Here is a 13,978-nt window from a genome sequence, read left to right on the forward strand (position 1 = left end):
GTGAAAATAAACATACTGTCTAGGGCTGTTGGCTGTGAGTGAATAGGACAAAATGTAAAAACTAAGTTGAAGGTGTATGAAGAATACAAGGCACCGTTTGATCCATCTCGTATCTAAAAACTTAAAAGGAAGTAATCTATCCATGGAATCATTTTTGAAACTCTGCTCAAGACTTGTGGCTTTTGATTTGATTATAGATTTTCTCAATGAAGCCAACTTGAAGATGAATCTTTATCTGCTGCTTGTCAGGCATTAACACCTGACTTACTTTCCAGCATATACCCAGAGGATGAAACACAAAACTCTTTTCCTGCTTTGCATCATTTATTTCCTTATATTATGATTAAAATCATCTTTATCATCTACATGAACAAAATCATTACTCGTGGACATATTAAATATTTTAAAACAAATCTGACATTTTACATGTCATTTATTTATCCCTGAAACCAATTTTTAAACTAAGTTATAACACTGCAAACTGTTGGTTTAAAAACACAGTCTAGACTACCGGTATAAAATAAAGCACTGGAATTTTAATCGCTTAATCTGCTGTTTAACTAAACAGCACAAAAACAACATGACAGGAAGAACAAAACTCAGCTAGCAGGCCTGCGGACAGCCCCTGCTTTATAGTCTATAAATACATTTAAATAATGGATCATAACCATATCCATATCTGATGAATCCCAGAGGTGTTGACACACCGGAAAATACACAAACATTTCTCACACCTCTGAGAATGTCGGACACAAACATGCCTTTACCAATCCTTAGCAGATTTACCTGTTAAGAGGTTGTTAAGAGTTTGTGAATATTTCTACACGAGTCCAAAATAGTCTTTAATTCAGTTTAGGCTTAAAAATGTTCTTCAGAGTGACAGTGCAATGAACTCTTCTCACCCAAACTAATACAATGCTGGAGAAGGTGCTGATGTTTCAACTGCAAGAGACTCACTTCAAATTTCCTTAGCATTAAAGGCTAATTCCTTAACAGTGAGCTATATCCACACTGCTGAACTGCTATACCCAGTCTCGTCCTCATAACTTATGTATTAAGACACTTCTATAAAAGTTGATTTCAGGGGTTGTAAAAAGAGGACTTACAGGTTCTTGGACTTCTTCTTTGTGCCGTTAGGGCTGACCTCACAGCTGCAGGGGGATCCGGCGCTCAGCTAAGGGGAGAGGAAAGAGAAGACACACTCCGTCATCCACCGTCCACACTTGAAATGGGGGGCCCTTGGTAGGCTCCTGCTGGATATTTTGACAAGCTCCTACATGCAACCTAGTTGGCTTTTAAGCTTGTAAATCCACAGCGTGTCTAGTTGAGATAGACGAAGTGTGACACACGTACAGCAAAGCCGACAAAAATGGCTGGCCCACAGCAGTAGTCCACATTGTAAATCCCACAAAGCTCTGTAGAGGTGCACGGCTGTATCTTGCTCAATTAAACCATGCGAGAAGGCAGGGGCTGGCGGTTATAAACAGTGTATAGCAAAGGAAGGAAATTGAGAGAGAATGAGAGAGTGTGAAGGACCACAGCTGTTGTTTCTGGTGGCCCTCCAGCTGTGGCCAAGGTTTAAAGTGTTGAACTGGGACCCCTGGTTTCACATTACACTTTCTGCCAGGCCAGTGTTTTGATTGGTCAAGAAGAAAAGGGAAGTCGTTTCAGAGTGGGGAAAGGGTCAGTCCTCACTAATCTGATGGCCTGAAGCTGCCCCATTGTGTGTGTGTGTGTGTGTGTGTGTGTGTGTGTGTGTGTGTGCGTGTGTGCGCGTGTGTTTCTGTGTGTGTGAGACTCTAAATAATGAGCCATTGTATTACTGGACCATGCAGTTGAATCTGAGCTAGATACTGGCTATGGCTGCTAACACATAGTTGGTATTTTCTACCTCTATGGGAACCAATTTGTGTTCCAACCTTGAGGACGGTGAGAGCATGTTGGCAGGCCTCAAGCTGTTTTGTCTTCCTTCTGGCCTTAAAACTAACTGTAAAGTTTGAAGTTGGAGCAGAATTTAAAAAAGAAAAATCTCAACTTTACCTAAAAATGCAACAAGACATCTACAGTTATTACCAAAGATTGCTACAAATATAAAACCCCCTTAATTATTTGAGATATTCCTACCAAATTCCTAACTTAAAACTTTTCCTGCTGCTTTCAGTAATTTCTGGAAACCATGTCATTTTCAAGTCCTCCTATAGTCTGGAAATTTTTATAGTGAATTGTTTTCCACAAATCACTGATACCCAAAGAATTGCAAAACATAAATACTATTTTACCTAAAATGAAATGATCATGAAAATGGGACTCATTCTTGTAAGATAACATGTCCATCTTCCAAAGTTTGATTAAATCGCTTTTGAACGCATCACAGTTATAACTAAAGCACAACAAAAGATGGAATTTGTCTATTATCCCAATTTTAGAGGCAACCATGTACCGCAGTCCAAGCAATCTGTTGCTAGCATTTGATTGTGAATGCATGTGTGGGATGGTAGACCTAGTAGGGTTTGCATGCTGTCAGAATGGGCTCATTGTATTATGGTCTAATGCATTTGAAAAATAATGCTGAGCCTCATGACTTCACATTCACAGTATTGTACACCCATCAATCACTCTGCATAAATCAGCTTCACAATGTTATAGCGTACAGCAGGACTTCTGAATAGCCTAAAGTAAAGGGTTTTGATGAACCTTTAGCATCTTAATGGATTAAGATGCTAGATGCTAAAGTTAACAGCTACTTATAGCCGTTACTGATGATCAATTCCCTACAAAGTTTTAAATTAAAAAGTACGCTGAATTAATTAAAGCTAATATACTTGTTTATACTTAACACTACTTTTACACAATAAAACCTTTACTCATTATTTCTCACGTATTATTTAGTTTATCTTAATGTTTTCACCAGTTTCTGAAACAGAACTGAAACTGCTTATAGCAGAGCAGTTACTTAGCCCTGTTTGAATATTAAAGGAAGTAAGTTGAAAGGAGCATTTGAATTGATCAAGTCTGTCTTTGTGTCTGTGATTGGATCTGAATGTAAGTTTAACCACAGAGCTGTGTAACTCTCACCCCTTTCTCTCTGTGTCTCCTACAAACGTCCAAAAAGGAGGAAGACATATTTTGTGGTATTTTATTCTTTTAACAGCAGGTCAGAACTATAAAATATGAGGTCAGCCGTGTGAATCTTTAATCAGTGCATCTCTACACATGTATATAAAAATATGTCTTACCAACATGGACAAAAGTGCTTATGTAGCAGTGTGTTAGAGTGGTTGTACAATTTGCATAATAAATAAATAAGTGTTTCAAAACCTGCAACCACTTCAAATAGCAGTTATGATTTAATTTTTTTTTTTTCGTGCAAGAATTCACTGAGTGACATCCAACTCTTCACTTCAGAGGAATAAAGCTCACAGGAAAGGCTGGTAGTCTGACTGACATCTTCCTGAAACACAAACACAAACCTTTTCGAAAAAGAGACAAAGACTTTGCCCCTTTTGGAGACATCTGTCATCATGTCAGGTCAGTTAGTGCTTAACAAAACAACTAGCTCTGAGCTAAATGAAATCTGCGAGGCCATATAAACAGTAGTCTGATCCGGTCACAGATATTTCACATACAAGTCTGGAACCTGCTGAGCACATTTGGAGAGGTGCTAAACAGCTGTCAGTGAAGGCATCCAAGCTGGGACAAACCAATTGCCAAAGAGAAACAACAAAGATATTGCTAATGTAATTTAGAATTTTGAAGAATGTGTGTATCATTGGGCCTGCACAGTGGTGCAGTTGGTAGAGCTGTTGCCTTGCAGCAAGAAGGTTCTGGGTTCGATTCCCAGCCTGGGGTCTTTCTGCATGGAGTTTGTATGTTCTCCCTGTGCATGCGTGGGTTTTCTCCGGGTACTCCGGCTTCCTCCCACAGTCCAAAAACATGACTGTCAGGTTAATTGGCCTCTCCAAATTGCCCCTAGGTGTGAGTGTGTGTGTGCATGGTTGTTTGTCCTATGTGTCTCTGTGTTGCCCTGCGACAGACTGGCGACCTGTCCAGGGTGACCCCGCCTCTCGCCCGAAATGTTAGCTGGAGATCGGCACCAGCAACCCTCCCGAACCCCGCTAAGGAACAAGGGTGCAAGAAAATGGATGGATGTGTATCATTGAACACAGTTTAGCATTGCTTGTCAAGCTGTTTTTTTGTTGTTTAAATAAAGATAAGATACATAGAACCAAAAACTACCCAGCAAGTAGTGATTGGTGTTCCTTCAAGACATGAGTGGTTTTTGAAGCAACTTTCTATATAATCTGATCCAGGACTTTTATTTTGAAGGTCAATCTAAAAATTGGGTAATAAAAAAACAAATTTTGTGGTAATAAATCCCTAATAACACCTGAACAACAAATACATAAAAAAATACATGTTTCCTGTCTACACGTGCAGGAAACACAAATGTATCATATCAGTGAGACACAAATTGCATCACCATAACTTCATCCAGAACAAAAGTGGACTTCCATCTTCCTTTTAATACCTATTTATTGAAGTGGATGTGCAATATACTCCACTTCAATTGCATTATACCTTAGAGGGATCATTATAGGCTACAAAAAAAAATATGACTTGCCTACTTTACATGAGTATCAGCTTTTAGCAGGAAACAGAATCACGACACAAGGGAACGGCTACGTAAATCTGATATTTTTAGAAAGGCCGTCTGACGTACGTCGGGCCACAGGTGGCTCCATCTTCAGTTCTCCCTCCACTTCACTTACATGCTGCTCTCACCACTTCACGGTTCTCCTGACAACAGCTAAGCACATAAAGGAGGGGGAAGGCCACGGAACTCATAGATCAACCAGATGTTTACTCACGTAAACACTGTAATTCAGAGAGTATATTTGATTTTTCATTCCACAGTGCTATTAAATGCATTATGTTTTATAGCATTTGTTGTTTTTATTGTTTCAGTGCATTAAAGTCGCAGCACTAATGAGGACTAAAAATAAAGATGTATTATAAACGTGTTAATGTAGTGATTCTTAAATGAAGAAATATGTAATATCGGCTAAGTAGGATTGCTAATATGGTGGTCATCTTTACATTCAACAGGTGGCTAAAATATTTCTATAACCAGTTGCTAGGCATGAACAAGTTAATAGTATACTTTTAAATCAGTTTAAAAAATAAAAAAAGAGTCTTTAAACAAGACACCAGAGAAAGTATCTGGTTGAAGTTTTCTTGAGATTTATAGAGCTGAAGGTCAGAGAAAAAAAGAGAGTACTATAATCTTCTCTTGCATATAATGACAGAAAAAAATTGGCCATTTAGAAATAATTCAGTCATGGTATGTTTATTACAGACACACCATCAATCGTTGTCATTGGTTCAAAACTATAGTTAGTAAGTTATGTGGTGCCAATAAATTAAAAAGTTGGGTGTCATCTTTTTTTTCCCCAGTTGACTGAATTGTTTCATTTATAAAACAATTAGCAGCATAATTTTTATTTCTTTTTCTTTTTGAGATCTTCATCTAGATCACCTGAGCAGCAGTGCAAAAAAACTTTTGAATAATGATCAAGTCTTCCAGCACCACATCTTACTGAAGTTGGAATGTAGCAACGTGAAAGTCTCTCATTTAAAAACAATTAAAAACAAAAGTCCCAAAATTGTCACGCTCACATGAATTATAAAGTTTCAAGCTTTCCATGTGATCTCTTAGTCTGATCCTACCCTGGCCCCAAATACACAAAAGAGACTTTCCACACAGTGGCTGTCCTAAAAATAACTTTGGTATGTGTGTGTGTGTTTTACATGCCTGAATGAAGACAACTAGAGAGCAGAGAATTTGCCAAAGACCACAGGGTGATGGGGCCCCCCGGAGACTAGACATGCAGATGTTGACACAGTGTTACAGGTTTTGCAGATAAAACTTTGACTGGCTCCATGCACAGGTGTCACTGGAACCTATTGGTGTATTTCTGCTTACAGAAACGCGATAACGATTATACGCATACATCTCTAATAATGCTAATAGTGTGTTTTAGCTTTTATAGTCAAACTTCAAAATCCCTCAGAAGCTTAAATCCTCAGAATTTCATTAATTAACCGTGTCTGTGTGCATTTAAACTCGACCCGCTCTCTCAGGTTGCTTCATTCTTTCCTTTCATTTCATTTCCCAGCTCCTTTGTTTGTGTTTTTTTTTTGTTTTTTTTTACAAGCTGGTGTCTGAACAATGTTTCGGGAACTCAGACAATCTACTTCCCCTTTTAGCGAGGCCATGGCTTGGTGCTACATGTTAGAACTCTGTTTCCTGTCATTGTGTGGCTCCGCCATGTGTGATGTGTGCGTTGGTGGGCCAAACTATGTTCACACTGATGTAATGACATCTGGTTAACAGGTGATTTATCCATGAGCAAAAACTAAGGTAAGTTGTTGAGTTACTGCACAATGCTGAAATATTAACTCTGGATATCTTAGTCTCCACAGGTTGCAGTGTCATCATCTTGCAATTTGAAGTTGTGCTGACTAATGTTATTTTTATGTTACAACAAAATAGAAGCTGAAACTAGAATTTTGACTTATAAATCACTTCCCTCACACAGGATACTTAAACTCTGTGTGTTCAGAGGGAAATTTCTTTACTAAGAGAAATTTCCCTCTGTGTCCAGTGGGGGAAATATAATCTTTTTCCAATTTCACACATCTTTGCCAGGAGAACCAGTAAATGTGGGGATGATAGATAGTCAAAATATAAATAAACTTGACATAAGTTCGAAATTATAAAAACAAATGATGCGTAGTACAATCTTTTTGTCCGTTTTCTAAGCCTATGATGTTGTCAACAGAGATTTTGACAACTTTCAGGCCTTGGACCTCACAGGGAACAGCAATCAAACATGAGCCCTGGTCACAGTCTGTTACCAGACAGTGTTGATTGTAAGTGTAAGACATACAGTATGTTAGCAGCCTGTCATGCCACAGCATTTAATATGTTAAATTCATCTTAATATAAAGCATAAAGTACAGAAAATAAGTTTAAACCCTTTTTTACTGTTTTATGGAATATAACATTTGATTGATCTTTAAATAAAAAAATAGAAAAAACTGGAGTAATTTATTTTGTGTAATCAATCTACAATATATAGTTTAAAATAGGTAAAGTTTACCCTCCAATTTTGCAAGAATTGACCCTGCCAGCCAATCAGAAGCATTGATTCAGAGATGCTTTTCTTTCTTGTTATTCAACTAAATTAATCATCTTTCCATGCAGTCAGTTATAACCACTAACCAGATTATACACAGCCAATGAACATGACGTTAAACCAGCTGAGAAAAATTAAGGTAGTGAGGAAAAATATTTTTTTGTTTTGAATTCCGTCATCTTGCTGAAAATGAGAATACTTAAAAATCCAAAGTAAACTCTACTTCAGTGGAAAAATATATATTTTTAGTTTCAACTACTCTGAAGTAACAGAGCTTTGGTAAATGTAAGAAAAAGCATGACTCCACTAGGTAGCGTACTGTGAAAATATGTACAACCGGTAAAAAGACCAGCCTAATTTTAACATTTGTTCAATAATATAACAGGTTGAATTTTGAAATATCATAACTTCCCATTTATATGTGTTTTTGTAACAGTAAACAGCAAAAGTTTTCCTTTTCGACCTGTTCTTGTCCTTGAGGGAGTCTGCTGAGCAATGAAAAAAATAGACAACTCATCCCAGCTAGATAATACAACAAAAAAATATTGAAAAATATTGAAAAACACCTAATAAATACAAAGACCTTAAGAAAACCACACAACAACTCAAAAGACAAATATTAAATTATCCTGAAATCTTTCACATGGATTTGCAAAATGCATTCCTAAAGATGAGCCTTTGAGCGTTTTCCTTGTGCTTGACATTTTTCCCACAGATCTTTGATATCAAAAGCCTCAAGAAAACATTCCTGAAGTATTTTGCTTCAATATTTTCTTTCATACACGATTACATAATTGCCCTAGTGCCATGTTACATTTTCTTCCCCCATTGTTTCAAAAGGTTTCAGGAAATATTTTGTTGAACTTCCTTTACAAATACAAGGAAATTTCAGGGAACAATAAACTTTTAGCTGTCCATGGATTATTGTTTTGTAACTGTGCCTGGGCGTATGTCCTTGAAAATGTGCACACATGCATTAATTCATAATTCATAGCAAATGCCATCAAACCCCACACACCCTCACTTTTAACAGGTGTATCTATAATAGTTTGCAATGTCCAAAAATTTACTTAGAGGCGATACTGATTGACATCCAAATACGTATTGTTACCAGAACCAGTAGTTGCATTGTTTTTGTGTGTGAGTCAAGATGTGATTTTAATACAAAAAAAAGAGACATAGCACAGTCTGTATTTTGCAATAAATTGTTCCCTGCTTATTCATCAGCTACAGGGAGATGGCCGTTTCCTGCCAGAGTATTTCCCATGCTGCAGGATATTCATGAACAATGCAGGTGCAACGTCACTTCTCTAAACTGCTCCAGAAAAAGGTGTCAGGTTATTCAGCCCTAGAACTAATGGTACCCATTAAAATGTTATCTACGGCCCAGCAGATGACCTTTAATGTACTTCTGTAAAGAGATGCAAGAACACAGGTCAATGTTTGCAAAAGCAAAACTACACAAAGACGTCAAACTTTAAACTAATTTCTTTCTCCGTAAGCACATAAAAAAAAGCTGAAACATCTCGACTTGAGTTTGGTGTTTATTCCTCTGCGTCCTGCGTTATTCCATCAGTGGTGGATGTGTACACATTTCTGAGTTTACAACACTAATATACTTTCCAAAATGTTTTCTGAGTGATCTTTTTTAAACAGATGTCATCTAAACAACTTTATTCTGGACATAAGAATCATGATATGTGTGTGCACAAGTGAACTGCAGTCAGACTTGAAAGATTCCTCAGATTCCCAGGATTCCAGCATCAGTTCCACCTTAAACAAATTTTGCAAACAGATAATCCTGAGGTGTGCATCTACCCTGCCATGGCAACAGCATTCCAATTTGAAAGCGGATAAAAAGTTAAGAGTTACCTTTCAAATACCAAAACATAATATTAAAGTCTTAGCAGCTGGATCTACTGTAATTAATGCTGTGGCAGATGACGTTAGAACAAGTTTCAGTTCCGATCAAGTTGGTTATGTAATACCAAACAACCTTGAAATCTTTAAAGGCGTACGTTGTTTTAACAATGCCACTTCAGTTTAAGTTGCAAAATGTCGTATAACTGCTACAGAACAAATTCGACAGAGTAGAAACAAGTCGTTGGCCTTTATGAGCAACTTCAGTGAAGAAAAACGTCAGGCTTTAAAATATACTACAAAAACATCTTAAAATTGATATGCTTTGATGTTAGATTCATAACAGTGTGCGATTACATGAGCAACAGTCTGTTCTGATTTCCTGGGAGGGAGGCAGGAAAGGGTTGTTCCGGCTTGACAAACTTTTATTTGCATGTCTCTACCTTCAGGATTGTTTGATCGCATCTTGAGAGGACAGAACGTGTGCTCTCATCAACACTCGCTCCAACTCTGGCCTCCTGGGATGTGTAAGTGAGAGTGCATTTCTGTGTCCAGCTTCTGCCAAACACTTACACGTGTCTATACTTCAAACATGTAGAGTTATGTGCTGATGCAGGCCTATTAGGCTGCACTCAGACGAAGCACAACAAGTGCTTCGTACATATCTTACTGTATGAGCCTCGTTTTTTATTTGAGACCATCAAGGCCCTCAGACAAAACCTCCAAGTAGTCCTTCAAAGTGTCGCCTTTGGAAGAAACAATGCTGAATATTGTGGAAGCAACTTTATAAAATTAAAATATATTGCAGTCTTTAGTTTCTGAGATCTGAGCTTGGAAAGATTGTTGATCTAAATCGAATGATTTTCTGCATGATCAGCAGTGAAAAGTGATCAACCGGTCGGAAATTGAAACCAATCTGTGAATGCACCATCCCTGAGGCGCAACAGTGGTGCCTACAGAAATTTGAAGTACATAATAAATGCTTAACCATGGGAGAGATGTTTCTTAAAGCTTCTTAAAATGTAACTAATTATTTAAAAATCTAATATAAAAGTTCAACTTAAGATTTTGTTTATTTTATGCAGAAAGTATATCGGCATCTCACAGCTTTACAAAATCAGAAATGTATAAAAAGTAACAGCTTATTTGGTCGTTGGATCTCTTTAAAATCATGATCAATCATTATTTATGTTACAGCTATAAAATATGTAAACTTCGTATTTTATAACTGCAGTCTTCCTTGCAGACATTTTCAGCAACATAAATTCTGAAACCGTTTTAATTGCATCATTTTCTAGACACTCACTGCATCTGCAAAGCCAAATCGTGTTGTGATGGTATTTTCTTGCGCATTAAGATATGTCATGTGCAGTTGCTAAAGCGCATGTTTACTGCGACTGGTGCATCACACATCTTTAAACATTTAGTCGTAGTGTTCAAATGTATATGTAAAGAACCATCTGCTGCATCAACATTTATGTTACCATTTGCTGAGTCAGTCAACAACACCGCTATGGCAACAAGCGCTAAAAACACATCTGCATCATTTCTCGGATTTGCTGCACGTCAAGAGAGTACTGTTTTGTGCCAGTGGCACCGTCGACAGTCCTTCGCCTAACGACTTCAGCACGTACAATACAAAGGTCACTGAGGAAATGGAAACTACTGGAAGTACTACTACTACTGCAAAGTAGATGTTCTTCTTGACGCTTGGCTTACTTTTATTCCACATTTCCAACATTAAGTAAAAACAGGATTTTATCATCTAAAACACATAGCCGGAGTTCACCCTCTTCAAATACCGAGACTTTAAAGCTTTTATTTCTAGCCGTTTAGAGTTCTGTAATGCCCTGCTTTTTGGTCTACCTACGAAAAATCTGTCCAGCCTTCAGCGGTTGCAAAACTCAGCTGCTCATTTGCTAACCAAGACTAAGTGGTGGGCTCGTATTACACCTGTTTTGAAATTGTTGCAGTGGCTCCCTGTACATCTCAGGATTGATTTTAAGATTCCGTTAGTGGGTTTTTAAATGTCTTAATGGTCTTGTGCCATCTCATCTTGCAGAGCTGCTATTAACTTACGAACCCCTGCAGACCCAAAGGTCCTCTGGTACTGGACTATTAACAGGTCTAAGAGTCAGAACACACACTTACGACAGAGAGAGCCTTCTTTCCAGTATTATGGCCCCCGTCTGTGGAATAATCTGAAAGAGAATTTGCGGGCCGCAGAGCATATGTTGATGCTTTTAATTGTTTCAAAACTCATATTTGGGAGGGAGGGTATAAAACTGATTGATTGACTGAACTCCTGAAATTATGTGTATAATTCTTGGCTGTATTATTTTTCAGAGTCAAAATAACTAAAACTATTAAACCTTTGTGCTTAATACTTGCCAAGATTGTCCTTTTCCGGCATTTCTATTCTACTATTCATGCAAGAAGAATAAAAATCCAGCTGCTGTTCGACTGCCAATTTTTTAAAATGTCAGCACTGTTAGAGAATGTCAAGTTTTCCATAATAATTTGGGTATTGTTACAGTGCCTCAGCCAAGAACATTTGAATGTTCAGTCCGAGATTTGACTGCTGTGCTTCTCTTTTCAATTACGACAAAACCTGGACCGTGTTTTACTCTTGGATGGATTTCAAAGTACACTAATATTGCTAATTGACAATGTGGTGCACCAAAATAGAGGATACAGTAAATGGGAAAAGTGCAGTACATTCCCACACCTCCTCAAATCCAGCATTCATAGGTAACGAGCCAATAACAGTAAATTAATCACAAACGACTGAGCAATTACATCAGATAAATGATAGTAATTAAAGCACAAGCTGCAGCTTGTGGTGATATGTTAGAGAAAGTGAGCTCACATGCTGCACGTGCAAAGCTATTTGTCTGTGATAAATGTTTGTAAACCAGAGCCTGCACATACATCCAATTCTAAAACACAGTTTGTAGAGATAATCTAAAAAAAATAAATAAAATTATTCATTAAAAAAGAAAATCTCTCTGTGTGCTGATGCAGGTTGGCCACATTTAAATGAAGGATTACGCTTTTGAAATTGCCCTACACACATATAGATGTATATTTATATAAATCAAACGTGAAATTATTTCAAATGTGAAAATAATTTCACATTTTCCAAAATCAAAACTGTGTTACACATGCTGCGCCAGACAGCTGAAAGCTGGGAAAAGCTAGAGGTAATTTTGGTGACGAAAAAAAAAATATAAAAGCAACATGTCCAGCTGCAAGCATTGGAGAAAATAGTTCAGAAAACTGCTCCTCCGTGATTCTTTGCAAATATGTTTCTATTTAAATAAATTGTCTAAAGTATATTCAAAAAGTAACAGTTTTGTTATGTAACTGCATTTTTATTCTAATATTCAGAACATTATGCACTGGGTAGTGTCGGTGTGTCTGTACATGGAACCTTAGATTTTTTTCTCATGCAGACTTTATTTTGGTGATGGTGACTCAACATCTCCTAAAAACATGTAGGGCAGAAGATGCATTTTAAAATCTTATCCTTATGAGATTATAACCTTATATTCTGTGAGTAAATGCTCAGCAATAGTCTGAGATTTGAATCAAGTTCTGCTAATTAAATATATATATATATATATATATATATATTAGAGGTGTGCCGATCGATTGGCCGCCAATCATAATTGGCTGATTACTGTGTATGATCGGTGATCGCCGATTACAGTCTCTTGGTGCCGAAACCGATCACCTGCATCTCACCTGACTCTCACACCGAACCTCTGTTTAAAGCTGCAGCATATAACTTAAAAAAAATAAATTTTACATACGTGTTGAAACTTTCGCTGTTCTAACATGAGACAGATAATCTCTGAAAAAATAATCAATCACCTCCCTGCTCTGCATAATTACTCCGCTCAGTCAGAAACAGCCAATCAGAACTAGCAGTAATCAGCTAGCCGCCATGCTATCAGGAAGTTTTCATTCAGTAACTCTGAATTGTTTATTGTAATGGATCCTGTATTTGCCTTTGAATGTTAAGTTTTATACTTGGATTTCTTTGGCAATGTTGAGAGGTTTTATTTTGACTCTTTGCATTATTTAGCCTCTTCAGAGCCTTCATATGTTTTCAGTCTGTTGAAGATAGTATTACCGATAGCAGGACAATTTGCACAATGCCTGTTTTGCTTTTTTCTTGGAAAAAAAATGATTAAAAACAAGTTTTTGTCTAAATTGAGGTGAATTTATGGTTCCTTTTTTCACATAATGTAACCGGTAGTGCTTATGATGAAAAAAATAATAATTATGTGATTGATATCTGTGATTGGCCCTCATGGGTGATCGGAATAGGCAGGATAAAACCTCATCGGCACATCTCTAATAAATATATATATATATAAAATTCCCTTCTCACCCTCCGCGGGTGGTCTGTTTCATCCTCTGAGCTCGGGTCCTCTACCAGAGGCCTGGGAGCTTGAGGGTTCTGCACAGTATCTTGGCTGTGCCTAGAACTGCACATTTCTGGACTGAGATGTCTGATGTTGTTCCTGGGATCTGTTTGAGCCACTGCTCCAGTTTGGGGGTGACTGCCCCGAGGGCCCCAATGACCACAGGCACCACTGTGGTCTTCACCTTCCAGGTCTTTTCCAGTTCCTCCCTGAGGCCCTGGTATTTCTCCAATTTCTCATGCTCCTTTTTCCTGATGTTGTAATCACTTGGTATTGCTACATCCACCACAACGGCTTTCCTCTGTTCTTTATCCACCACCACAATGTCCGGTTGGTTCTCCATTACCATCTTGTCTGTCTGGATCTGGAAGTCCCACAGGATCTTAGCTCGGTCATTCTCCACCACTTTTGGGGGTGTTCCCCACTTTGATCTCGGGGCTTCCAGTCCATATTCTGCACAGATATTCCTGTACTCTATGCCCGCCA

At 37.8% G+C, this 13,978-nt stretch overlaps 1 protein-coding gene across 9 annotated transcripts in view; it reads right to left on the bottom strand.

The window, feature by feature from the left end:
• Positions 1–13,978, bottom strand: part of rgs3a (regulator of G protein signaling 3a) — a 142,223-nt gene that overhangs the window by 11,573 nt on the left and 116,672 nt on the right. For 8 of the 9 annotated variants that reach the window (XM_008424364.3, XM_081613060.1, XM_008424367.3 and 5 more), the window contains one exon: positions 1,107–1,174. In XM_008424364.3, the coding sequence (XP_008422586.1) occupies positions 1,107–1,174 (68 nt within the window). Of the gene's footprint in view, positions 1–1,106; positions 1,175–1,353; positions 1,559–13,978 lie in introns of those variants that run through there. The other variant, XM_008424375.3, reaches the window with a different exon arrangement.

This window comes from Poecilia reticulata, chromosome 12, assembly GCF_904066995.2.
Source record: "Poecilia reticulata chromosome 12, P_reticulata-male-v2, whole genome shotgun sequence".
Taxonomy (NCBI): domain Eukaryota; kingdom Metazoa; phylum Chordata; class Actinopteri; order Cyprinodontiformes; family Poeciliidae; genus Poecilia; species Poecilia reticulata.